The sequence below is a fragment of the Chelonia mydas genome, chromosome 8 (genome assembly GCF_015237465.2).
Source record: "Chelonia mydas isolate rCheMyd1 chromosome 8, rCheMyd1.pri.v2, whole genome shotgun sequence".
Lineage (NCBI taxonomy): Eukaryota > Metazoa > Chordata > Testudines > Cheloniidae > Chelonia > Chelonia mydas.
This window is the reverse complement of record NC_057854.1, coordinates 36,042,325-36,068,709: the sequence shown is the minus strand read 5'-3', so window position 1 is coordinate 36,068,709 and position 26,385 is coordinate 36,042,325. Positions and strand designations below refer to the sequence as shown.

Here is a 26,385-nt window from a genome sequence, read left to right as displayed (position 1 = left end):
GTTAATCTACGCAATTTCATTGTTGTCTCTATAAGAGTAAAGTTAATCCTTTTTTTCCGTCAAATGTCGGAGGTACAACTGCACAATGTGTACATTATTGCACCTACACTTCTTAAACTAAAACTGCCAAATGGCTCATTAAACCTGATGCATATAAGAATCTAATTACCTGTATATAGATACAGTAGTAAAATTAAACATTTGATTTGCCTCCACAAATGCAGAGAATTGCTAAGAAACTTTTTTGGCTAAAGTTTGTTAGCCTGTAATGGGAGATTTATGTACTATATGAATTTTTGCTCCAAAATATTTGCTAATTGGAGAAAAATGGAGTAGAGTCTAACCGTGTTGAGAATTTTCTGATTTTAGCTGCCTGTTATCTCATAGTAGCAAACATAGGAACAACTTGCCATCTAATCTGCTTGAGATGAGTTGACTCAAATGCATCAGCCAAAGAACATAAGCTGCTTAATGAGATGATAAAAAACAGACTGACAAAATATGAAATATCTAGATATGAAGAGGGAGAGTGTATAAAATAGTGTTTTTAAAACATGTACAATGATGAATTACTATATTGTTTTTAATCTTGTATTGGAATTTACAGCTAGTAGGTGTTTCTCAATTAGATAAAGTAATTAAAACTGAAGCTTGCTGAGTGTATAACTAGTACCTTTTTATGAAGTACACAGGCAAATTATTATTAGAATTTAAATGGACATATGTAGAGAAAGGAGAGGGGTCTGTCCTGAGTGGTTGTGAACTTGAGCAGCCAGCTTCTGTTCCAGTCAAGATGGATTGTTTGGGAACAAGATCAGCTCCTTTGGAAGCCTCTTTTCCATTGGCTTTGAACAGTACTTAAAATGCACTAATCCCATACTGGGTTACTCTCAAAGCTTGAATGGCAGCACGAGTTCAGCATTAAAAAGCATCTTTAAATAGATGAGGGCATGACTGGGCTTAGCCTAACTTTTCACATTGCTTGGTCTGATTGAAAAAAGCCTTGGCCTACAGCATTACATGTGTGAGGCAAAGCATTTTAGCCAGAACGTTACATATATTTACACAGCATGCCATGATATATTTACTGCATTATATATTTATATATTATATGCAAAAAGCTATGTTAAAAGAACACTAAGGTTGTGTACATACAAGGGAACTGAATTAAAGTTGTTAATTCTAGCATTTCCCAACTTTTCCTTTGCAGTCTTAACATTCTTTTAACATTTTTACTTGTAACTTTTTAGATGATTTTTTTTTTTTTAAAGTGAATTGAATAACCAAAACTCCCATTTTATGGAACCATATTGACTTCCTGCATGAATCATTGGTCTGGTTGGAATCCAGGACCTTAGATCCATAACACAGACCTTTGCTACTTCAGTCTGAGGAGTAACTAGTAGTAGCATTAGGCTATTGTCCTGTCTGTGGACCATCCAATACAGGCATGTGACATATACGTTGCCAGTGACTTACAAAACTTTGCTCGACAGCAAAGGAATATTGAGAATCTTGGGTTCTGTTCCAGTCTCTGGAGAGTAGCGTGTGACCTAGTGATTAGACAGCACAGCCAAATACAAATTTGGCACATTGATTCTGAAAGTGAGCCCAAATGCATGAGAACTGGGTCTACCATACTAGAGACCTGGGGCCATATTCTAGTCCTTGCTATGGCCCCTTTACCGTGCTCCAGTGTACTCAGCCCTATGTCTTTCCTCTCATAGCCACTGATGTAGGGACATGCTAGGAAAGAAAAGGAAGTGGCTGATTTGTGGAATTCTACAGCAATTGTGGGTTTTGAAGAAGCTCATAGGCAGCCAGGTAAGGCTGCAGTAAATTAGAGCAGCCTCTTGGTTGTATTCATAGTTCTGGCAAAAAGAAAAGGAGTACTAGTGGCACCTTAGAGACTAACCAATTTATCTGAGCATAAGCTTTCGTGAGCTACAGCTCACTTCATTGGATGCACTCAGTGGAAAATACAGTGAGGAGATTTATATACACACAACATGAAAAAATGGGTGTTATCATACACACTGTAAGAAGAGTGATCACTTAAGATGAGCTATTCCCCCTGCTCTCCTGCTGGGAATAGCTCATCTTTAAGTGATCACTCTTCTTACAATGTGTATGATAACATTTTTTCATGTTCTGTGTGTATATAAATCTCATTGTATTTTCCACTGAATGCATCCGATGAAGTGAGCTGTAGCTCACGAAAGCTTATGCTCAAATAAATTGGTTAGTCTCTAAGGTGCCACTAGTACTCCTTTTCTTTTTGCAAATACAGACTAACACGGCTGCTACTCTGAAACCAATAGTTCTGGCAGAGGTGACTTTGTGCTGTTACCCCATATGTAAGGGACAGTGATATCTGCTCACCTCCTAAGGTAGGGGTATGAGGCTTTGCTCAACAATAAGGGCTGTGAAGTGTAAAGAATTAACACCAGTGGAAGAGCGAAACTAGGACTTGTCTCCTCCTGGTGCCCAGTGCCCCTGTGATTAAAACAGATTGAAGCAGAAAGAGGAGCTTTCCCAAACCGGGAAGCAGAGCTGTATGCGCCCCCCCCCCCCCCCCCCCCGCTTACTTTAGCGTCTGCCTTCTCCTAGGCCAAAGGGGTGGCAGCTGCAGTACTTTCCCTAGCCCAGGAGCATGCTCTGTGTGGTTGGGATTTAGGAAGTTATGCAGGGCTGGAGTTATGCTCAGTGTGGCTAGAATGTTCAGAGATCTTAGTCACAAACCTCTAACAGGTTTTACTGAGCATGTGCAAATGGTAATTTTTAGAGGTTTATAATTTGGCCAAATATGGATGGGTTCTCATTTGGATAGCAAAAGGCATCTCTCTGGCAGATGGATTATCCTGGCATCAATTTTCAGGTTCCTACTCCAAACCTGGGAGGCACTAGAGCTGGTAGAAAATACTTTTAACATTGGCAGAACTACTTATTTCCTCCCTTATCTGATTCTCAGAAATAGCTTGAATAATTTCTACTGAATTTAAAATAAAAAAAAAAAAAAATCTGCCTGAGGCATGAAAAATTTCAGCCTGAATGGTTAAAGATTGGCAAAATTATAAACAACTGAAATCAGGGGCTCCTAATGGAAAGTGTTAGGCAAACTTACGTACAGGTGTCACCACAGTCCAGCATAACTTGTGTCCCATAAAATGTATACTCTGCATTGATTTGTGAACAAGTATCCCCATAAACTCATTCAGCAAGAGTTTAAATATTTTACAATGTAATACTGTTTTGTAAGTCAAATAGTAAATCCTGGTGTGACATTATGAGAGTAATATAATATCTCATTGAAAGGTGACAGGGCCAGAAAGAATTAATTAACTCAGACTGACCTGACCCATGCCAAACTTTAAAGACTGGTTAGGAAGATATGTAAATGATAGAGCTTTGAAATGCAAGTCTGCATTGTTAGAGATAGAGTAGGTGTTTGTTCAGGTCTTGTGATGTAAGCAAACAGGTCTTATCTATTGCTATAGCTTTGATTCAAAGATCAAAAAAGGAATATTAACATTTAGGAAGACACTTGAGTGAAACAGTATTATTATCTGTATGTCTCTTTTGAAGGTTGTGGTAACCTGTATCTGAACTGTTTAATGGATAAATTATCCTGTGCTAATTGCCATGGTGTTTGGAAGAAGGAAAGTTAAGCCTATTGTTTTCTCAGGCCAAAAGGTTGCAGGAAATGTATAAAAATCTTGGGCTGTGATCCTTCTTCATCTCAGATCTGCTTTGGGTTTCAAGAGGGGGAAATCTTAAGCCATAAGGATTGAGATCCCCAGTCACTGACTGGAGTCACCCTGAATATGGACATTGGACTATAACCTATGGACTATTTCTAAAAGGGCTTTTGGCAACTACAAGCTCATCTCTATGATGTATCTAAACCTCAAGAATTGAACTCGAGTCTGTATGTATATTGATCTTTTAACCAAAACTCTCTTTTCTTTTTAAATAAATTTTAGCCTAGTTAATAAGAATTGGCTATATTCTTGTGTGTATATATATAGCATGTATTTTGGGTAAGATCTAAGTTATAATTGGACCTGGGTGTGTGGCTGATTCTTTGGGATTGGAAGAACCTTTTCTTTTATATGATGAGATAAGATTTTCAAACATCATCATCATGATGTGTATCTGGATGGAGCACTTTAAGGGAACTGCGTTGTTTGGACTTCTGAGTAACCAGTGAGGTGATACAGGAGCTGTTTTGTGCTGGCTTGGTAAATCTAAGTATTGGAATATCCACCAGCTTTTGGGGTTTGTCTGCCCTGTTTTGTTTGCAGTTCACCCTAATTGAGTGATCTCAGCTGGCTCCCACGAGCAGCATTGTCACACCTGGCACAAACAAACTGTGGATTATTGATTAAATGTTCAGTGTGAACATCCGTATGTGGGTGTGTTTGCCAGTATGTGAGAGTGACAAAGGGGCCCGCAGAGTTTATAGGATTACTGATGAGTAGCTACATCCTGCAGACCATGTTGGAGTGGGAGGGACATAAAACTATCTGTATCGATTTAAATAATGGAAAGACATATGCTAGAAATTTCACATCTGGAAATGGAGGGAACTCTGAAGGAAACAAACAGCTGGGTTTCTAAGGGGAATATATAGCCTCCACCCTGTTTCAAAGAAACAAAAATCCTGCTTTAGGATTAACAGAGGGTTATTGGGAGGAATATAGAAATCAGTGGGGGAATTTGTGAAAGATTTTCTGGGGTGTTTTTTCTTTCTGCTTGTCCTTGGTAATACTGTTACTTTTTTGTTCCTACAATACATTTTATGTCTTTAGAGCCAGCAGTCATGAGGAGTCTCAGACTCATTCATATTCTCTCTCTCTCTCGGAGAAATACTCACTCACTGTAATAAAGAGCCGCTTGTGCTGCTGGCATCCCAGATTTTGTTGAACAATCCACAGAATCTCTCACATGGCACCAGAAGAGCCTAATATATTCTAGCTGGCTCCCTACTTCTCATTTTTACACATTTTTAGGGACCTTAGGAAGTCTTTTATGTATGCAAATCATCAAAAGAACATTGAGCTGTTTTTCTATTAAAAACTTGCAACCTTATTTTTAATGGACTGTCCTTTCAAATGAATGGAACATCAGTACTTGAGGAATCTATCCTACTACATGAGATATGGATATTTCTTGTATGAGGAGCAGCTGTGAAAGTTATTAGACTTTAAAGTTAACAGCTAATTAAGCTGAAAAGGGAAAATTCACAACTTTCTGGGTGGTGGTTTCATGCTGTTTGGCTGCAGAGTGTATTGGTTTTTGTTCTGAAGGTTCTATGAGTAATCAGGAGTAAAAAGCTTTGCTTCTGAAGAAAGAAGCATGTGAAGTGAGTTTGGCCTCATTCCAGTCCCTAATGGATCCATGTCTAGGTAAAAAGCTTTCTGGAGCAGGGATTGCCATGGTGTTTGTCTTGTACAGCAATGTCCACACATTGGCACATACCAGTCATCATAATTACAATTAATAACTCTTGAGTGGTGGAACTTCACTTGCGGAAACTAGAGGTGGGTGCGGTGGAAGCTTGCTCAGTGCCTTTTTACCCTATCTAGCTCATATCAGTTAGGTTAATCTCACAAGTTCAACTTCACACTTCCGAAGGAGGCAACTGGGCCCTGCTGGCTTTGTTTTTCCTGTCATTTATATACTGTCATAGGTCCATTAACTTAAATTACACCAGCTGAGAATCTGCCCCTTGCTTTTTAAACACCCCAAAACATTATATTGTATGCTAGGTGAAAGTGAACACTCTAAATATTCTAGTCCCTGCAGTGTCACCAGCTATTCAGCTTCTTCATATACTCTGCACTGAATTAACATGTTTAGAATATTTCTTTTGTATACACACTAAAGAAAGCATAGAATCATAGAATATCAGAGTTGGAAGGGACCTCAGGAGCAGGACCAATCCCCAAAGTATCTAGTGTACTTTCTAGGTTTCTTTGACATTACTTAAAATGTCAAAATGTAATACCTATATGTTTCTCAGCAATACAATTCAGTGTAACCCGCTACTGTAGGTACTGCACAAAAACAATCTTGCCTAATTTCTCTCCTACTCAACAATGAACATTCTAGCTAAGTGTTTAGCTGGATTAATTGAAATTGCAAAATCTGGGCCAAAATTACTAATTTACTAATTGCTAAATTACTCTAATGCTGTTTGTGACTGCATGGAGTAGGCCTCCCTGTTTTCTCTGGTGGCTCAGATAAATGGTACACTTTTCCTCAGTTGGTTGAAAACGTTGGCCAACATTTTTGAAATTGAATGCCCCAAATTAGGCACCTACATCATCGGTAACCCAGTTGTTTGAGGGTTTGGTACCTCTGAAAGTCAGGCCACTTAGGTGGATAAATGTAGATGTAATTTTCTAGCTTTAAGATTTCAATTTGAAAATTTTGGTCTGTGGCTGCTATCAATGTACATTCTTAAGCTTTTGTTTGAGAAAAGGCACCAGGGAGGATATTTCTCAGTTGAATGGTGTTGACAGCTGCAGAATCTAAGCTTTCGTTTAACCAACAAACAAACAATCCTCAAGCCCTTACAGCTGCAAAGATCTTCCAGAGTAAACCAAGTGTAAACTGATGCTGTGTAGTCTTCCTAAGTCTGCATGGACAACTTCAGTGCTGCTGCTCAGAGATTGTCCAAATTGCAGCGCAGTGAAAATTGACCAGAATCTTGTCAGTTTTCACTGTTCCATATTTAGAACACAGTGGACAGCACTGGAACAGAGAAGATGGTCAGTTTGAACTAGTCCAACTTTGGAAAGCTATGTACAGCAAATGAGTAGGTACTGCAGCTGTTCACAGTTGTGGTCCCCTCCACCCCCCCCCCCCAAAAATTAGGGAAGTGGAGCCACCTCTCCCCCAAACACACAACCACCATCACCGTTACAGTAGCCATGATGCTTTCGGGTGCGAGAGAGGAATGATTTATATGTATTGCAGCAGTGCCGAGGAGCTGCATGGACAAAGATCGTGCTGTGCTAGGTGCTGTACAAACACAGAACAAAAAGAGTCCCTGCCTCAAAGAGCTTAGTATAGGAAAGAAGCAGGGGTAATGCTCCCTTTCTCTTCCAACTGTCCAAAGGATGTGTGAGAGAGCTTTATATTTATCAAAACCTGATAGCTGGAGGCTATGAGAAATGGTGCCCCTTAGGATCCAGGGCTGCACCTGATGCAAATGCAGTGACCTTCCCTTTCCCTGAGGGTACACGGGTGGATGTGGCTTCTCACAGGGACACTGCACTCAGAGAGACAGAACCTTCCTTTTAGTTTAGGCACCTGGCTATTGAGTATTAAGGCCTGAAAAGGTTACCAGTGTCTGAACAGGTGGTGGAGGGGTTGAGGCTGGTAGGTGGAGAGAGGGAGAAATTGAGGGGATGTAGTAAATAAAAAGAGAAAGATATTAAAAGAGGAATTTTGGGGTAGCGAAGATGATACCAAGGAGAAGCGTCGCACAAAATGGTTGGAGAGAAAAGGGACAAAGTGAGGAGAGACATTGAAAACTACATAAGAAGACCTACCATGTGAATTATAAGAGAGAGAAAGTAGAGTGAAGCCAGGAAGGAAAAGAATGTGTAACAAAATCAAGGAAAGCACTGTAAAGTGTGAGAACCACATTAAGGAGAGCATGAATTGGCAACATGTTAAAATTAAATGAGGCACCCAACTCTTCTGTTGCTATAAATTGCAGGGTTGTGATGGCACCAGGTATTGTTCACCCAGGCTTAATCCTCAGGCAGCTGGTGTTGGGTACGTTTTTCAAGCTGTGCAGGAGGATCCTCATTTCTGTTCATCTTCCAGGCCCTGAATAAATGTGTTAATAATATCCATTTGTCATGGGAGATTATGCTGCACATTGAATTCAAACTTTTGTGCAGAAGAGGCATGTAGTCTGGCACTGCCCAGTCTAAAGCTATTCCTTTTAGCTGTTCAACTTGATCACTTGTCACCTGGCATGAAGACATGGTCCCAGACACTAGTTAGCCCTGGGAGAGACCTTGAACACAATGGTATGAGCTGTGGAGGCTCCTTTTAATCCTTCTGGGTGACTTTCTAAGTAGGGAAGAGGATAATCTGTTGCTTGTGCATTCCTTGTGTGTGAGAGGAGGGGATGAAGAAAGCTATGTAAGGTTCCTAAAATTTACTTGAACTCAGTTAGCCTTTACCTCTTTGCAAGTTATCTGTCATATTCTGAGAGTAGCCTTGAGCCGTGTGATTACTCAGAACGCTGCTCTGAGCAGTTTGGGGGCAGCTTTCTTATGATGGCTGTACAAACTTGCTGTTACTTTCATCTGTAATTCATAAGAAACTTATCTTCATAACTTGATTGTAAATGGAGAAAAAGAAGAAATAGACATTCGTGACTGCAGCTTCAGTTTAAAAAAATATGAATGCAACAAAACTGAACTTTAGATAGCATTGGAATTCAAAGTTCACTTTAAACAAATAAACAAGCCCTAAACAATGGAAACTGTTAAAGCACAGTTAAGGGCACCCAAACAAGCATAAATCTGTTTCCATAGTGAGAACCACCAGGATTTGCCTTATCCCAGCCATTACGCAGGTTCATGTCTTCTGTGACCACCAAAATATTAATACCTGACTCTTAACTAGAGCTGATCGGGGACAAGGTTAATTGGAAAATGCCAATTCATTGAACCTGAAATATTTATCAGAAATGTGTTGGGTTCAATGAACTTCTGACAAAACACAGGTAGGGTTCCTCTGGCTCCAGGAAGACCCCTCCGTGACAACTGTCCTGAGGCCAGCGACCTCAGAGCTTCCACGGTCTATGGCTCATGGGCAACCTTGCCATGTGGACTGCCCCGAGATCAGGCTCTGGCTGGAGCCATGGCTCTCAGGGCTTTAGGATCCTTGCTCTGTGGTGGGGAGCTCACCTGAATCCCAGGGCATCCCCAGGAATGGAAGGCAGCCTGGGAGGTGGCGGCAGCTGCTCTGTTTCATTTAGAAAAATGGAACTGAAATTTTTTTTTTTTTTTAAAACAAATAATTTCAGAATTTCTTTTCTGTGGGAAACTGAAATTTCAAGTTTTTGTTCTGAATCGGAATGAAAACTTTTTTGAAATGGCAGAATTTCCCACAGAAATGGAAATTCCTGAATTTTTGCCAGATCTAATCTTAACCATAGAGGTCAGTCATATCCAGGCATAAACAATCCGTGGAAGAAGTCCTGTAATGATTCATGATTAGATACATAGCCTACTGAAGACAGTCTCTTTTCCCTTTTCAAGCAAAGATTCCATGTGCCATGAAATATCCAAGCGTCATTGTAATAGAGCTGGACTCGCCCAGCTGCGCCGCCTGCTAGTTGTCCTTGGGAATTAGCTTGTCAGGCTCTGGAGCGCCCTCTGTTGTCTGGTGATCCGCCTTACTGCTGGCCCCAGTCCCTCCCAGAACCCGATGCCTCCTCCCACTGGGGTGCTGCCCCCTGGCAGTAAACCCCAACAATCTCTGAGGGTCTCCCCTCCCCGGGGAACCCCCACCCACTACTCCCACCTCGCCTCAGTCTTGGCTACTGCCAGTCATCACTTAGCCTCGCTCCCCGGGGCAGACTGCAGTGTATCAGCCACTCATCACAGGCGAGGGGGTTTGGACGTACTGCCTCTGTCTACCCGTGGGCTGCCCCCTTGCAACCCCAGTACCCAATAGGCCCTAACCTGGGCCTCGCAGCCTGGGGATTTCCAGGCCGGAGCTCCCCTGGCCTTTCCCCCTCAGCCCTGCTCCAATCTAGGTTCTCCCTCAGGTCCCTGCAGCCAGGCCCCTCTCTCTCTCTCTCTCTCTCTCTGAACGCATAGAGAGACTGGCTAAGCTTCAGCCTAGCAGTCAGTCCCTTTATAGGCCCAGCTGTGGCCTGATTGGGATGTGGCCCAGCTGCAGCCATTTCCCCAATCAGCCTAGCCTTTCTTGCCCTCAGCCCTGGCTCTCAAGCCCCACAGGGCAGGAGCGGGTAACCACCTACTACAGTCATGAAATACAGATCTAGCGTATCTCTGTATCCAAACTCTTAAACTGAGATAACGAAATTATGGGACTTGCATGGAAACCTAAAGGTTAGCGTGGTGCCAGAGTATCAGCCATTTGTATGCATGAACAGTTATGTAACATGTTCTGTGGTTCAAATCTTCAGTATTTCATCTGCAAGCTGTGCAATACAAGTGTCTTCTCTAAATGTTAAGACCATCCAGAAGGCTGGTAACAGCGCATGGGGCAGAAAAGTTTGGCGTCAACCTTTACTCCATTTTAAGTGTTTAGTTTGTCTTGAATTGAGTGAAGTCTGGGCCGCTTTCACTAGATAATCACCTCCATTTTTTCAGCCCATTGAGTAATCAATTCCATTATCTTTTATTGTGCTGTAAATGAATCTCTCTGCAGTCTCTCCTTACAGAGCACAGGATGAGAGTGAGTAACATTTGGTTGATGTAGTTTAGCTCTCTGCGACCATAGTAAATGTGCCTGACTTTTCTTTTCTTTCTCACTTGTAGGTTTATCCTTCAGTCCAAGGGAGTAATTCACAACCAACTCTTAGAAAAACAAAAAATAGCAGAAGAGAAAATTAAAGAACTTGAGGTAAGTTTTAGGTGAATTAAGGTGATATTGAAAGTAGGACCTTAAAAAAAACTCAACATGATAGTCTTTGTTGCATCCCTTACATATATAGTATATTTATATAGTGCTTTTCATCCTAAAGGATCTTAAAACACTAGAACTCCTATCCACTGCTGAAACATTGCTATCTCTTGGGTAGAATGCAGCAGCTGTCATGGTAGTAATATTAGCAATACATATCCTGCTGACCCTCCTGATAGGTATTTTTCTATCTAGTCTAGAAGTAATGAATATGATTTAGACATATTACCTAATTTGAGTAGTTGAGAGATACAGAATTATATAGGAAATGCACAGTAATTTCAGTTAATGTCCTTTTGCAAGTTCAAACTGCTGAAACGGGACATTGTATCCATTTAATCTTGACCAATGTCCAGGGGATACAAACCAGGTTCATTTGCTTTGCTCATTACATTTAATTCTTCAGAGGGACGCAAATAGAAATGCACCAAAAGTGTTACCATTATGTCTTTTTTTAAATGTCCCTAATATGTGAATAATATGAAACCCTGCCCCTTAGTATCTTGAGCAAAGAACTTAAAAACAAAACAAAATAACCCTCTAGGAATGTGTTTGGGGAAGCAAATAAGTTGACCAAACAGTCTGATATGTTAGTGTGAGCTTTGGAGAAGGAATTAACAATAGGAAGGCAGGGCAGGCGCGTGTTTGTGTGCGCGTGTGTGCTTGCATCAAGGAATAGCGATGTGAAGTGCTTAAAGTGCAGTTTTACTCTGAAAAGTGGCACTGTGGAGTTCTATATTTACTCAGTGACTACAGATCAGTAGGTAAATAGAAAGATGCTTTTCTTCTGTTTGCCCTGAAAGCGCAACCTAGAATCAGAAAGATGAGATGGCATCTGTCTTTTGCATCTCTAGCAGTAAATAATCTGCATGCAGAACTTAGTTAACAGTTCTGCTGATGAAGTGAGAGAGAGATATGACAAGTGTTAGTCTACTCTGCCTTATATAGCCCTAAAAGGTGTACCAAAAAAAAAAAGTCTTAAACGCATGGCCTGATTTTCAGAGATGTTGAGCAACCCCAACTCCCATTAAACACAACGAAAGTGGAAAATGGCATGTGTTAGTTACTTTTGAAAATCAGGTTCTTGTATTTTGTTCAATGAAGTACTTCGATATGATTCTGAATAGACACGGAGCAGATCTGAAGAGTAAGAATGTGCCATTTTTAGGTGTTTTTCATTTTAAAGACTGAGGATTTAATGTGGTGAAAGGCGTTTTTATTCAAAGAACGGATGATAGGATGAGGCAGATTTAAAGTAGTTTTGGGTGTTGTGTTTGAATAGGACAACCTTAAGCTTGCATTTCCTTGGTATCTACTGTTCACGTTTGTGGTGTTCAAACTATAATATTCTTGAAATGTAATACACATTCCAACTACAGAGATGTGCCTGCAACCATAACGGCATCATGACAAACTCTTTAATGAGGGGATATGTTTTTGTTATCATAGTATCCTAATAAAAGTAGGATCCACCATGAGGGAGATATCCTAACCATTGAAAATCTGTTTTTAACGGTCTCAGTTTTCAGCGGAAAGGAGAGAACAGATATGTCTATGGGGGCAGCTGTGCTAATGATATGAGGCAAGATAACGTTTTAACTACATTTTGGACGTTAGCAAGTGTGGGTTGCCAGGTCTGATCAAGCTGGGACTGTGCCTATTTAGTTGTGAAGTCCAGGGCAGTGTAGCTTGACAGTGCTGTCCTATACTCTGAAGAAAAACATTAACACTGTATTTATAGAAAATTCTCTCTCCATGAATAATGTGAAAGATGCACTTGCAAATTACAGCTGTCATTTCTGAGCCGAGGTGCTTGGGTTGACCTCATGGCTGGGACAGTCAGTGATGAAACCCAATGTCAGTGATGTTCACGAGTCCCTGTGCTGCTTCAACAGTTATTAAAGGGTTGATTTGAATGCACTTTCTGAACCTGAAGCCATTCCATTGCTTGATAATTTGTCCTCTTGATAGCAGGTAAAAATGCATCCCTTGTTGGTGGCAATCTTTCTCCATTTGCGTCTTGGAAAACATACGCTTGCATGCCTTTGCAAGTGTCATAATGTTGATCTTCAAATGGTAAACTGGGCATAGGAACACCTCCAGTGCAATTACGACTTCGTCAATGACTGTCTCAGCTGTTCTGAGCACCTTCAGGGCAAGTTCAGGATCTTCAGAGGCTGAATCAAATGCCTTCCAGTAAGATTATTTGGCCTTTCCAGCAGGCTTTGGATGGTTTTTAATGGTCCAGGGGATAGGAACACATCTCTGAGGTATATACAGTCATTCTGTACCACAGCAGCAGGCACAAAAACAGCATCTGGTGGAAGTCTTGGGTAGCGTCTGACAGAGAGCACTGGAACATCCGAGTCTTGTGGAAAAATCTGAAGTTTAGTAGCACCTCTCTCTGTGACATTGATGGCATGCAAGACAATTTTAGAGTCAGCTTCCTCATAGGAACTATGAAGAAACTCCACTGACCACTGTGAGGCAGCAGCTTCATAATACCATACACCGATGAAATTCTTTGAGCAATTCTTCACATGCTGGAGCGTTTTTCCCACAAGGTATGCAGTTAACTCATCCTTCGTGTGAGTATGAGACAGTAACTTCTTCACTGTGGCACTGGGGATGTTCGTGGAGTCAGTGATTTTATATTTGACAAGTGCAGTACAATGGAGTCTCTTCTTTCTGGTAATATTTTTAATTGATTCTCCTACATACTTGTCAAGCGTGAGATGGATTCCGTCATAGATCCAGTATTTTCTTCGTAGCCACATAATGAAGTGTTCAGCCAAATCTTGGCAGGTGTTAACAGTTTCTAGTTTCTTGACAGTTTGTACCTTAGCCATACCATCTATGGTTGCTATCCTAAAAGGCCTCTGCTGGCATAAGGTACTGGTCATGTTGTCAGTAGGTGCTGGCTTAGGAAGACCATGCAAGATATGCATTAGTTTGTTTTTTGCCTGGCACATATGGGTTGTTCCATCATATACGAACATTGATCATGGAGAATTCATACTTCCCCAAAGTTTCTCATAGAAGATCGTCATGCTGAGATCTGGACTTGACCAGTAGATGAGCAACAACCTGTCTGCAGTTAGCTTTGTAATAGTCTCTGCCACCTTCACTCTGACTTCCCTCTTTGCATTCGAGCACACCATTAGTCTGTTTTTCTTAATGAGATCCCATAGATTGACAGAGCCTTGGATAATTCTTTGGGTTTTGAAGGCTTCATGCAAATCATGACCCAGAGTATCCATTTGAGTGACATCTTTAGCTATCTCATCACTGAAGACTGCTTTTTTCATAATATTAATGAGCTCTGATATGGGGAGCCAGTGCGATTAAGCTCACCTGTAGCTTTAAAATTGCTCCTTCTTGGTATTTAACAGCACCTAATGAGTTTAAATGGTGCTTGGTTACTTCTGGGGAAGTCATTCTAAGCACAGTTAATGTTTCTTTTGAAATTTGTTAGAGTTCTGGGGTTGTCAAGGAAAGAGCAGCGTTCTCACTAAGAGTGACTGCTGCATACAGTTTTTCATGTGTTTGAAACTCTACTTAATGGATGCCTTCGGGCTTCCAGCTTACCGCAGAAGAAGCAGGTGTTCTCTAAATGCATGCCATGGGAACTAGTATAAGGCAAGTCTCACCCACAGTTGGCACCTGTCCCAAAATCTTTGACTTTTTCTTAATGCTCAATGTACTTCCCCTCCAACCTTGCCAAATTCATTTTTTAGGTGCGCTTCTTATAGCATGCAAGTTGCAACTGAGGGTGTATTTAACCAGGTCCTCTGCAGGGGTATGCTTAAAGATTCAACTACTAGTTGGTATTTTTCTTCTCCCCATAGACTTCTAAAAATGATCAAGACCAAAGTAAGAACAAGGATTTTTGTATTAAATTACTTTGGGATTGTAATAACATACATCATATATATGTTACATAATGATATAACTACCTGTGTACTCGTAAAAAGAAAAGGAGTACTTGTGGCACCTTAGAGACTAACCGGTTTATTTGAGCATGAGCTTTCGTGAGCTACAGCTCACTTCATCGGATGCATCCGATGAAGTGAGCTGTAGCTCACGAAAGCTCGTGCTCAAATAAACTGGTTAGTCTCTAAGGTGCCACAAGTACTCCTTTTCTTTTTACGAATACAGACTAACACGGCTGTTACTCTGAAACCTACCTGTGTACTGTTTGCGGATGGATTCCAGTAATTTCTGGCTGCATGCTGATGTCTTAACCAGTGCCTCATTACAACTCTTTTGTCATAATAAACCAAGCTAATAATCAGTACCACTGAACCTTTTCTTTTTTGCCGATGATGACAAATCAATTTGAAGCGCTCCTTCCATTATAGTAGTCTGTAACATTAAAATAAATTAATCAGATATGTTCTGGGCATTAACTGATAACACAGTGCTGTCAGTTGAGGGCCACAATTTAACTTTGTGGGGGCTGCGTGTTTGACATGCCTGTATTTAAAAATCATTTTTTAAAACTATAGTTTAACACTTTCTCAAATGTATATCTACATCATTGTTTTAGGGTTGTGGGAGAAAGGGCTTTGGAATGTTACCTAACTTGACCTGTTTCCAGTGACATCATATTATGAACATTTCTGCCAACTGGAGACCCTGGAGTGGGGACCTGGGGGCAGCGAGTTCTCCCGCCATGCTGCAGAGGGGGACACATTGAAATTATGGTTCTGTAGATTTCTATTAATCAAATGACACCTCTCTTAACTTTCTCTTATTATCTTGCCCACAAAATTACACACGCTCTCAGACTAACCTCTTTGGTAATAGTAGTGCTTTAAGATGAGTAAGTTCTAGTGTAGACAGGACACAGGCATTTTTACCACACATTAAACATTTCACCATTGATCGCACAGGTGTAGCTGCAAAGGCAGCTGTAAACGTCCTGGTTAGATGCAGTCCCAGTGTTAAAACCAAATGGAATCTGGTTGATAGGCCTTTGTTTACTGAGTGTTGGGCTCCCAGGCTGCTAGTCTTGCCAGACTGTGGTCAGTTTTCAGCAACTATAACCTTTAGCTGCATGTCTCCATCTGTTCCTGGTGGGAAATGGTTCTTAACCTTCTGAACTTTCAGATTGCTGGGTTAAGCAGAATGGGTGGAGTTCCCCGTAAATTATAACCTTCTACTTCTTAGGCAGAGCTTCAGAGCTGTCCACTTGATGGTTGTTTTTTGTCCTTTGAAGCTTACAGCTGCTGTTGGCCAATGGTTATTGGCACTGAATTGACTGTAACAAAAGCAGTGACTGATGTCAGTAACTGGTGGGAGAGGAAAAGTGGCTGCCAGTTGGATTGCTCTCTCCTTTTTAACCGTTGATATGGGGGCCAGGTTCCCTAAAGCTTCTACAGTTTGTTTAAAATGAAGTTTCGTATCCACTATTAACCACCTTTCAAGCTGGCTGTTCCAGGAGTGCCATGGGATTCCTTGTGAGAAAGGTTGAAGTCTTACATTGATGCTTCCTGTGAGCTGAGGATTTCCAGGGAAACACCTGAATCCAAGTTACATCACTTATCACAGGAGTAGCTGGGAGAGAATTTCTCTGGTCCTGAAACCAACCAGTGATGCATGGAGGAAAGAATGTGAAACTTACATGATCTTAGTGATTCCACTAGATCATCCTAAAGAAAATATCAGATTGAGAGAAACATGGTGAGCTTAAAAATCCCCACCTTTAGATTATTAAATGTAGATAGGTTGGATTTACCTCCGCAATGTCTGCTGTTTTCTTTACCGCCTCCCCATCTCCACTACAGTGGCACAGCTCCAGTGCTTCAGTAAAGATGCTGTCTTTGCACTCAGCTGCCTAGACACTGCCTATGCCCTCCCACAGCTGAGGGCCACAATTTAACTTTGTGAGGGCTGCGTATTTAAAATCATTTTTTAAAAATTATACTTTAACACTTTCTCAAATATATATTTACATCATTGTTCTATGTTTGTCATATTTGATACCATTGTGTTTGTGGGAGAAAGGGTTTGGAATGATACCCAACTCAACCCATTTCCAATGACATTGGACATAGCTGAATTAGTTTGGCTTTACAGCGTGCCCCTGCGTGTCCCCCGCCCCCCCTCCCCCCCCAAAAAGTAAGCCTGAGGCATGGCATGGAAAATTTCAGTCCAAAGTTTGCAAAGTTTTTTAAGCAATTGAAAATAGAGTCTTGACTGAGTGTTGGGTTACCTTAATAATAGGCAGTGCTCCTAGCCTCGCTTAATAATTAATTATAAAATCCTGGAAGTGTGTTTCTTTTTGGTAGCACTCTGCATGCTAAAAATAGTGCCCATTTTGAGTGTGCTTTTTGAAACTGCGTGCCCAACTGCCATTGACAGTCTGGGAGTTGGGTGCCTAGTTCCTCTAGGTGCTTTTGGAAATCCCACCCTCAAGGGGGCTGATCCAGTACATTGTTGGGAGTTTGTTGTGTGAGACATTAGTATTGCAGAGCTGTTATCAGGCCAGCATGAGATGTATGCTGCTGACGTAGGGCAGAACTTTCCTAAGCGTTCAGTCCTGGGAAGCCGGGCCAGGTCTTCAGTATGTTGGGTGCCCATTGGTTATTGAGCTCTTTTGAAAATCTGGCAATAGGTGTCACAGTGGGAGCTGTTGGGTGCTGAGTACTTCTGAAAATCACTATCTCGGTGTTCTTCAGAGGCTTGAGCTGCATGTTTTTACAATCACAGCACTGCCATAGTGAACTACTGTACACTGAGCCTGCAATATAAAACTCAACTTTCTCTTTCAGGACTTGTTTGCCCTATTTTTGCTTTTATTAGCAATGGATACAATCCCAGTTAAAATAATAAATTGCAGGTTACTTTGAAGGGTTTTTGGCCAGTCTTGAGTAATAAATAAAACTGCCTACCTTTATAATAACTTCAGTCAAAATGGAATTAATAACAAGGCTGGCCCTGTAAATGGCTTTGAGACTCAGCTGCATTGGAAGCCACCTTTAGGGGCACTGCAGGGAGCCTCTTGAAATTCACTTGTATAAAGAAAAATTATGCAGTTCTTAAGGTGCTGAAAAATGGTGGAATAATACCCAGCGCTCAAAAAATTCATAAACGCCCATTAGACAGGGTTATATACAAACAACAGGAATTGGGGTGAGCTGGGATTTGTACCAAGGTGCTGTTCTTGAACTGTGCTTTCTAGATCCATCTCCAATATTTGCCCCTGGGTAGTAGATATCTGATTAAACTTGAAGCTCGCTCCAACCCCTTGACCTGCAGGAAAGGAAGAAGAGATTTTTTTTTTTTTTTTTTTTTTGCCTTTCCGGTCTCTAAAGCCTCCTTACTGCTGCGAGGATTGAGTGGGAGAAAGAAAGGTCTCTGCTATTCTACTTCTCTCTCTCCTCATTATGGTAGGTCCTGCTTTCCCGTGAATAGTTCCAGTGCCTGCGTCTGATGTTGCTCCTAGCTTTCTCTGTAGCAGTACCATATAATTGCTGTGATTCTTTTTAACTATTGAGTTTCAGGTATCTCTATTGCATGGCAAAGTTGTGAGCAGTGGCAGAGGAACTAGACCTCTATGTGCAAAAACTCAAAGATGGCACTTTACATTCAATGGACATTTGAAAATGATCTTTGCCATTGCAGGGACCAATCCTGCAAACGCTTAAGGTGCTTAACTTTACACTTGTGCATAGTCCCACTGAAGTCAGTGGGACTGCTTGTGTTTATGTGCTTGCAAGGTTGGGACCATAAGGCAATAAAAAAACCCGCAACCTCTTAAATTCTGCAGAGATTGATACCCTGTGCTCACATACTTGCAAGAGGAGCTTCCCACTCACCAGTAGCAATTGGATTTTTCCAGCCTTGATAATATCAATTCTCTTGTTATGTTTAACTATATTAGGTGTGTGTGTGAAATCTATTTTGAAAGCATTCTAAAAGGATGAGCACAGGCCCTTTTTAGCTCAGCAATGTTTGTGCAGTATTAGGAGAAAAACCTAGTAATGTTTTTCTTCCCTTGTTTTTAAGGAAACATGATACGCTGGGGTGGAACAATGCTTTGTTTCAGGAAATGTTATCCGTTTCCATTGTAGGGCTAGATGGATTCTGTTTTTAAATGTGGCATTTTAAAAAGACCAAACTCTGTTATGTTATAAAGACATGGAAAATGATTCTTCCTTCAGCGTGGAGGAAGTGATTATTGCTGTGTTTTTTCACTGGTAGTATCTGATAATCCCCTCCCTCCCGCTATTCTCGGCATGTTTAGTTGTCAGGCGTTGTCAGACTAAATTGCTAAAAATAACAAATAAGGGGGAGGCTGCTCTGTGGCAGGTTTCTCCACTCTGTGCCACTTGTTGAATTTAGTTCCTTCATAGAAAGGGCAAAAGCAACCCGCTTCCATTCTTGTTGAATGGGATTTCTTTTTTTAAAGTGCTGACAAGAACATTGTTGTGTGTCTCACATTTCCCAAACATTAATACTCTATGCACACGTACAAGAGGATGAAAGCTGACTGCTCCTGTAGGGCTAAATCTTCAGTGTCTGTCAACAGCAAAAACTAAGATCCTGGAAAACCACAGGAAAATAAACAAGTGGTTGCATTCTAATTCAGAACCTTTGTCATGTGGCTTCTGAGAAGCCATGTAAAATTGTCCCAACCCAGGCTAAAGATCTGTTCACCCACCCTTTACCATGATGATGTAGAAACTAATATTTTACTTGTCCATCAAATACCATTAGTCTCCTTGAGTAAGAGGGTGAGTTGAACTTTGCAAGGCTCCTTTATGGTAGAAAAAAAGGAAAGGGTCGTTCTGTGGCAATGGGATCTAATAGTTAGGGAGGCTGGCTGTCAGGACTCAAAGTTTTGTTCCTGTCTTTGCCATGGACATGGTCTGTGATCTTGGGAAACTAGCAATATCTCAATGCCTCACCTTCCCCCTCTGTAAAATAAGCATCATATATCCCTCACAGAAACGGTGTATGGGTTCGTTATGTTAGAGGATCTTTGGATGAAAGGATGGGCCTGACTGCAGGTGTAAGATACTAGCAGCATCTTCTTTCTACTGATCAATCAGATAAGGAGTCTCTGCAATTTGCCAGGGCTACTCCATGAGAACAAGGCTATTTTAATTAAATAGTAAATTTAGTGCTGGTGAAAAGTGCCAAATTGGCTTGAAGACTGAAGTTCTTTGTTACCAGGATAGTACAGTCCAGGCAGTAATGGAGGCATTTATGTCTCCACTTTGCTCTTGAGGGACCACCTCCAGAAGTGAGAAGGGAGCCCATTCTCCATGCTTTAGGCAGACCCTGGGTTTCCATACGGAGACTGTCAACATGTGTGCCAATTGTGAGTGTAGTTTAATTATGTGAAAGCCTAGAAACTAGTGTGAACCCTCAGTTCATTTCACAGGCCACTAAACAGCCACCAGAAGGTAACAATGTTATGTTGTTGTTGAGCTGGACCACACTTAATCCCATGAATTACCACTGACAAGCTGTTTATCCCATTGTGGATTCATGGAGCAGGCCAGTGGTCTGGAGTGTGTGGTCTTTTTCAAATAAATGGGAGAGAATGAGTGTCCCTGTTTGTTCTTCTGTCAGGGGAATTCTCTCAAGAATTGGCCTCTCTGTATTTTACTCTAGATGTATTTTATTTTGATTGTGTGGTTTTTCCCTTTTAGCACAGAAGCAGGCTGTCATTTTTAAAAACTGCTCCAAGTGTGCCCGTAAGTGCTGGTCTGCTTGAGCGCTCTCTTGACCTTATGGCACGAGATGCATTGTGGACATCTTGCAAATGTTTCCCACCATTGCTAACACCAGTTCAGTTGTAGTTTGAGCAACATTGGGGGCCTTGGTGTAGTGGCTGCATACAAGTTTTGGCTGTTTGAACTCTTTGGGAAAATCTTGTATCATTTTCAGACTTTCCCAAGGTCTGCCATTTATGATGGTGGTGTGGAAGGCTCCAGGACAGAATTTCTGGCCTCCCAAGCTGTTAAGATTCTCAGCTGAGCCTCTCCATGGCTTGATGAAGCCTGGACTTGTTTGGCCCTTAGTGGAGCTACCCTTCCTAACTGTACTAGGCTTAGATCTTCTACGCTTTCCACAGTATGCATCCGATGAAGTGAGCTGTAGCATCCGATGAAGTGAGCTGTAGCTCACGAAAGCTTATGCTCAAATAAATTGGTTAGTCTCTAAGGTGCCACAAGTACTCCTTTTCTTTTTGCGAATACAGACTAACACGGCTGTTACTCTGAAACCTGTACTAGGTTTGGCAGTCAAGGCTGTGTTACTTTGGCTTTAATGGCCTCATGTGACTTTTGGAGTTATCTGCATTGTACCTGAATGGTCAAACGCATGGAGGGTTCAGGAAGTTGGTGAAAGCTCTGTGTAACGTGTTCCATGTGCCTGTGATGGCAGTTTCAATGCTCTCTGCACAGAGTTCATCCAGCCAACTTGGTGTTGGTCTTTGGCAATTGGGCTTGCTCTGAGCTCTTTACATCAATGCACGTTGCTAACTCCCAGCTGTTGTTACCAATATGGATGCAGGCTTCTATCCTGTGGATGCTCCATTTTCAAGTTTATTAGAAAAATTGGTCACAGAATTCTGTCCACTCATGAGACCTGTTAAAATTCTTCCATAGGAAAGTGTCCTGAAGTGCATCTGAGGCACTGCTGGGCATTGACAGAAAGATTGCCGAATGCACAGATATGATCTTCCTGTCTTTATCTAATCTCTGCCAGCCCCTTTTAGGGTTTACTCTCTACATCTGTTCACACTGTGCGTGGCAGCTACTGGAGGGAAGAGCCAAAACCCATCACTCATCTGCTGCATGGATGGGAAGGGAATTGCACTACACTGGCTCCTTCCTTTTCATTGCTTTATTCTAGCGCTCTAAAGTGATTAAAAAAATTAATCGCAATGTTTAATAATAGAATACCATTTATTTAAATATTTTTGGATGTTTTCTACATTTTCAAATATATTGATTTCAGTTACAACACAGAATACAAAGAGTACAGTGCTCAATTTATATTTATTTTTTTGACCACAAATATTTGCACTGTAAAAACCAAAAGAAATAGTATTTTTCAGTTTACGTAATACAAGTACTGCAGTGCAATCTCTTTATCATGAAAGTTGAACTTACAAATGTAGAATTAGGTACCAAAAAAAACCTGCATTCAAAAACAAAACAATATAAAACTCTAGAGCCTTCAAGTCTAATCAGTACTACTTCTTGTTCAGCCAATCGCTCAGACAAACAAGTTTGTTTACATTTACAGAAGATAATGCTACTTGCTTCTTGTTAACGATGTCACCTGAAAGTGCGAACAGGCATTTGCGTGGCACTGTTGTAGCCAGTGTTGCAAGATATTTACACGCCAGATGTGCTAAAGATTCATATGTCCCTTGATGCTTCAACCACCATTCCAGAGGACAAGCATCCATGCTGATGATGGGTTCTGCTCGATAACAATCCAAAGCCGTGTGGACTAATGCATGTTCATGTTCATTTTCATCATCTGAGTCAGATGCCACCAGCAGAAGGTTGATTTTCTTTTTTGGTGGTTTGGGTTCTGTAGTTTCCGCATCAGAGTGTTGCTCTTTTAAGACTTCTGAAAGCATGCTCCACATCTCATCCCTCTCAGATTTTGGAAGCACTTCAGATTCTTAAAATCTTGGGTCAAGTGCTGTAGCTATCTTTAGAAATTTCACGTTGGTATCTTCTTTGCATTTTGTCAAATTTGCAGTGAAAGTGTTCTTAAAATGAACAACATGTTGGGTCATCATTCGAGACTGCTGTAAAATGAAATATATGGCAGAATGCAGGTAGAACAGAGCAGGAGACACACAATTCTCCCCCAAGGAGTTCAGTCACAAATTTAATTAACACAGTATTTTTTAAAGGAGTGTCGTCAGCATGGACGCATGTCCTCTGGAATGATGGCCAAAGCATGAAGAGGCATATGAATCTTTAGCGCATCTGGCATGTAAATGTCTTGCAATGCCAGCTACAGCAATGCCATGCCAACTGCTGTTCTCACTTTTAGGTGACATTGTAATTAAGAAGTGGGCAGCATTATCTCCTGTAAAGGTAAACAAACTTGTTTCTCTTAGCGATTGGCTGAACAAGAAGTAGGGCTGAGTGGACTTGTAGGCTCTGAAGTTTTACATTGTTTTGTTTTTGAGTGTAGTTATGTAACAAAAAACCTGCATTTGTAAGTTGCACTTTCAGGATAGAGATTGTACTACAGTACTTGTATGAGGAATTGAAAAATACAATTTCTTTTATCATTTTTACAGTGCAAATATTTGTAAAAAAAAATAATAAAAAGTGAGCACTGTACACTTCATTCTGTGTTGTAATTGAAATCAATATATTTGAAAATGTAGAAAAAATCCAAAATATTTAATACATTTCAATTGGTATTCATTCTGTTGTTTAACAGTGCGTTTAATTGCACTTAATTTTTTTGAGTTAATCGCATTAGTTAACTGCGATTAATCGACAGCCCTTCTTTATTCGCAGTTCTATGCATATGGGGAGTGGAAGCCCCACAACCTGCTCTCTCATTTCTGTGCTTCCTTTGGGGATAGGCGGAGTTATATAAAGAAGCTTTTCCCCAGTGGTAACAACCTGCAGCTGTTCACCCACTACTCTCTGGTGCCACCTGCTAAGCCTCCAGTGCTGCAGGTTCTTCTATGGAAGGGCAGCGCACTGGACATGTAGGGAGAGCTGCTGGTGTGAACCTACCCTGTATATAGTTGCCGGTTTTCAGGAAGAAAGTAGCTGAAGTTTATCCTAGCACATAGATCAGGATCTTTAAAGTGGGGAGAGGGAACCCACATTCTGGTCTCCCATTTAAAAATGAAAAATACTCGGAGCATCTCCAAAAAAACCTCCAAGCCCAACAAAAAAACACAGCCACAACAACCCCACACCCCCTACCCCTCGCTGCCTTCTTGGCTTAAAAAAAAAGAAGTTTTGTAGCCAGCTGGAGGATATGGAATACCCTGAAACTAGAATAATCAAAGAGCAAAAACATTCTTTTTACAGAGCATTTATGTCATTTGGTTGCTGCTTTACAAATTTGGATTAATGCCAGTTAGTGCTGTGAGAGATGGGACAAAGTTAATACTGCACTAATTTCTTTACTGCTTATGTACTCCAGTTTTTGACTCTGTCCAGGTAATGGCAGGAGCAGGACAAGTGAGGTAGAGGTGGCTTTACCTGTGATCCATGTAATGATGAGCAGTCTTACTGCATGATCACAGCCTTGCAACTGAAAGGGAATCAGTTGCTCTATAGTAATTATGATGCAGCCAGGAGGTCAGTTTCTATGCCCTGCTATGATGGGGTTGATGCATTAGATCACTGCTGGCGTCCAACACAGATCACAGGTGAAAAGTGTATCTGGGGGCTTTTAAAATTGCCAGCAAAGTATGTCTTATAGTAAGTGGTATGCAAGTAACAGGCTGGCAGGTATTAGATCTTAAACCTAACAGGGATAGAAAAAGGAGAATCAGATCATTTAAAAGAGTCGATTTCCAGCTTTCGAATAGGATCTGGCACTGGCTTAGCCCTGGGAGGTTGTGAGATCTAGACTTTAAAATTTCAGCTATTTTATACATTTACATGTTTTTGGCCGTTGTGAATTCAGTGGGACAACCAATACGTATACATTTACTTGTGTGTATGTCTTTGCAGGGTTAGGCCTTTAATTTGGAATAAACCTTCATAATAGTGATTTTTTGTAAGGCCTGCAAGTTGTGCAGATAGCTACTTGATTATTATCATTTTAATAATTCACTCAACCAGCCTTCAGTTGAGCTGTAAATGGTATAAAATAAACGTGTAGGTTGGCCAGAAGGGGCTAAAGTTTCATGCAGTCAGAAGTTTGAAATTCCACCCCGTTTTTTACTTTCACTGTTGTCTTTTGTCTTTCGTCTTTCGGACCTTTGGTTTTCCTGTCTTTATTTTTTTAGGTGTATAAACATGTAGTAGATTTGAAACTAGAAAAATGATTGACATATGTGTTGATAAATTAATCTAAAATTATTCTGATAGCTTTTTGAAGGGATGGTCTCTGGTCAAATTTGTCCCAGAATTTAGATTTTTGTGAAAAATATACTTTATAATTGAAATGTTTCTATCATTTTTTAAAAATTCCAATGGAAAAAGCCTTTAAAAACAATCACCTATCTCTGCATTGTTTGCACGCCAGTCTTCAGTTCTAGTGAAGGAGAACTAGAATGTGAAATAGGTAGAAACAAAAAAGTCTACTTCTAATTAGGTATCTATGTGTGGAGTTAGGAGCCTAAATTTAGGTACCCAGGTTTGAAAATTTTGGCCACATTTTTTTAAATATGATGTTTAGGTTTGCAGGATCTCCTTAGAGGAAATGGTAGTACCTGAGGAGCAACTACCATTTCCTTTGATAGGACTGGATCCTGTTTTTATGAATAAATTGAAAATGTCTTTTACACAAAGTTGCTACGTTACAAAATCGTTCTTGTAATTTGGAAACAGAGTATTAACACGTTAAAAGGACAGCTTGGAATTTATAGTGAAATGCTATCCAAGGCAATGCCCAGAACTTCCTCAGGGTTTTTTCCCTGGCATAGCATTACTCACATAGGAAATCCTTACTCATGGGACTACTATCTCTGTACTCACCTCTTAGTCACTGTGGCCCATCCAGCCACTCCTCATTGCCCCTTACTCTATGCAGTTTATTGCAGGGCTAATCTGTGTTTCCTCCCCCACCACCCCCGCCCCAGGTGGGAACAGGAAATAATTGTTTATATTGTCTAGAACGCTTACCTGTGCCCAGAACTGACCGAGCCTTGAGTCAGCATTGTTAAACCACACCTTGGTTCTCAGGAATTCGAGGGTGTTGCCATAACTGCCTCTTGGCACATGTCTTCCCTCTCTCACTCTTTACTATGCCTGGAGTTACGAATTAATTGTTAGTCTACACTTAAAATGCTGCAGCACTTCTGCAGTGCTTCACTGTAGACACTCACTGCAGTGAGAGGAAGGGTTCTCCTGTCACTGTAGTTAATCCACCTCCCCAAGAGGTGGTAACTAAGTGGAAGAAGTCTGGCCATCGACCTAGCACTGTCTGTACCGGGGTTAGGTCAGCATAGCTACATCTTTCGGGGGTATGGATTTATCACACCCCTGAGAGACGTAGTTATGCCGAAGTAACTTTTTATGGTAGATCAGCCCTAAGTAACTGTGTGAATGTCTGGCCACTTCTCTGCATATATCTGTAAGGCAACCAGAAGTTCAGCAGGGTCTGAGGTAGGAAGAATGGATATTTCTTATTGGCTTCTGATTTTTTAAAAACATTTGGGCTTTGAAATCTTAGAAAATAATTAATAAAAAAAGGTTTCATTTGACACTGAATGTGAGGGCAGAGCTGAAAAGCAGGAAAAGTATAATACAAATCTTTGCAAAAAATGTTTTTCTCTAAAAAGGTCATTCTGACAGGAAGTGTTCTGACCGCATTACTGGGTTTAGCAGTAGTAATATATTAGGAGCCAAAGCATGGAACTGAGGAACTTATTACATTTTGCAGGATTCTGTTTTGTAAAGGACTTTTGCACAGACAATATTCAAGCAAAAATTCAGATGACATGGTGGGATTTTCAGAAGCACTCGGCATTTGGCCTAACTCTGCTCAGTAGTTAACAGGAGCACATCT

The 26,385-nt window shown here is 40.9% G+C and overlaps 1 protein-coding gene across 1 annotated transcript in view; it reads left to right on the top strand.

Moving 5' to 3' along the window:
* The window catches only part of PFDN1 (prefoldin subunit 1), a 59,444-nt gene that overhangs the window by 17,722 nt on the left and 15,337 nt on the right, over positions 1-26,385 (top strand). The window contains exon 3 of the mRNA XM_007059164.4: positions 10,545-10,629. Coding sequence (XP_007059226.1) covers positions 10,545-10,629 — 85 coding nt within the window. The remainder of the gene's footprint in view (positions 1-10,544; positions 10,630-26,385) is intronic.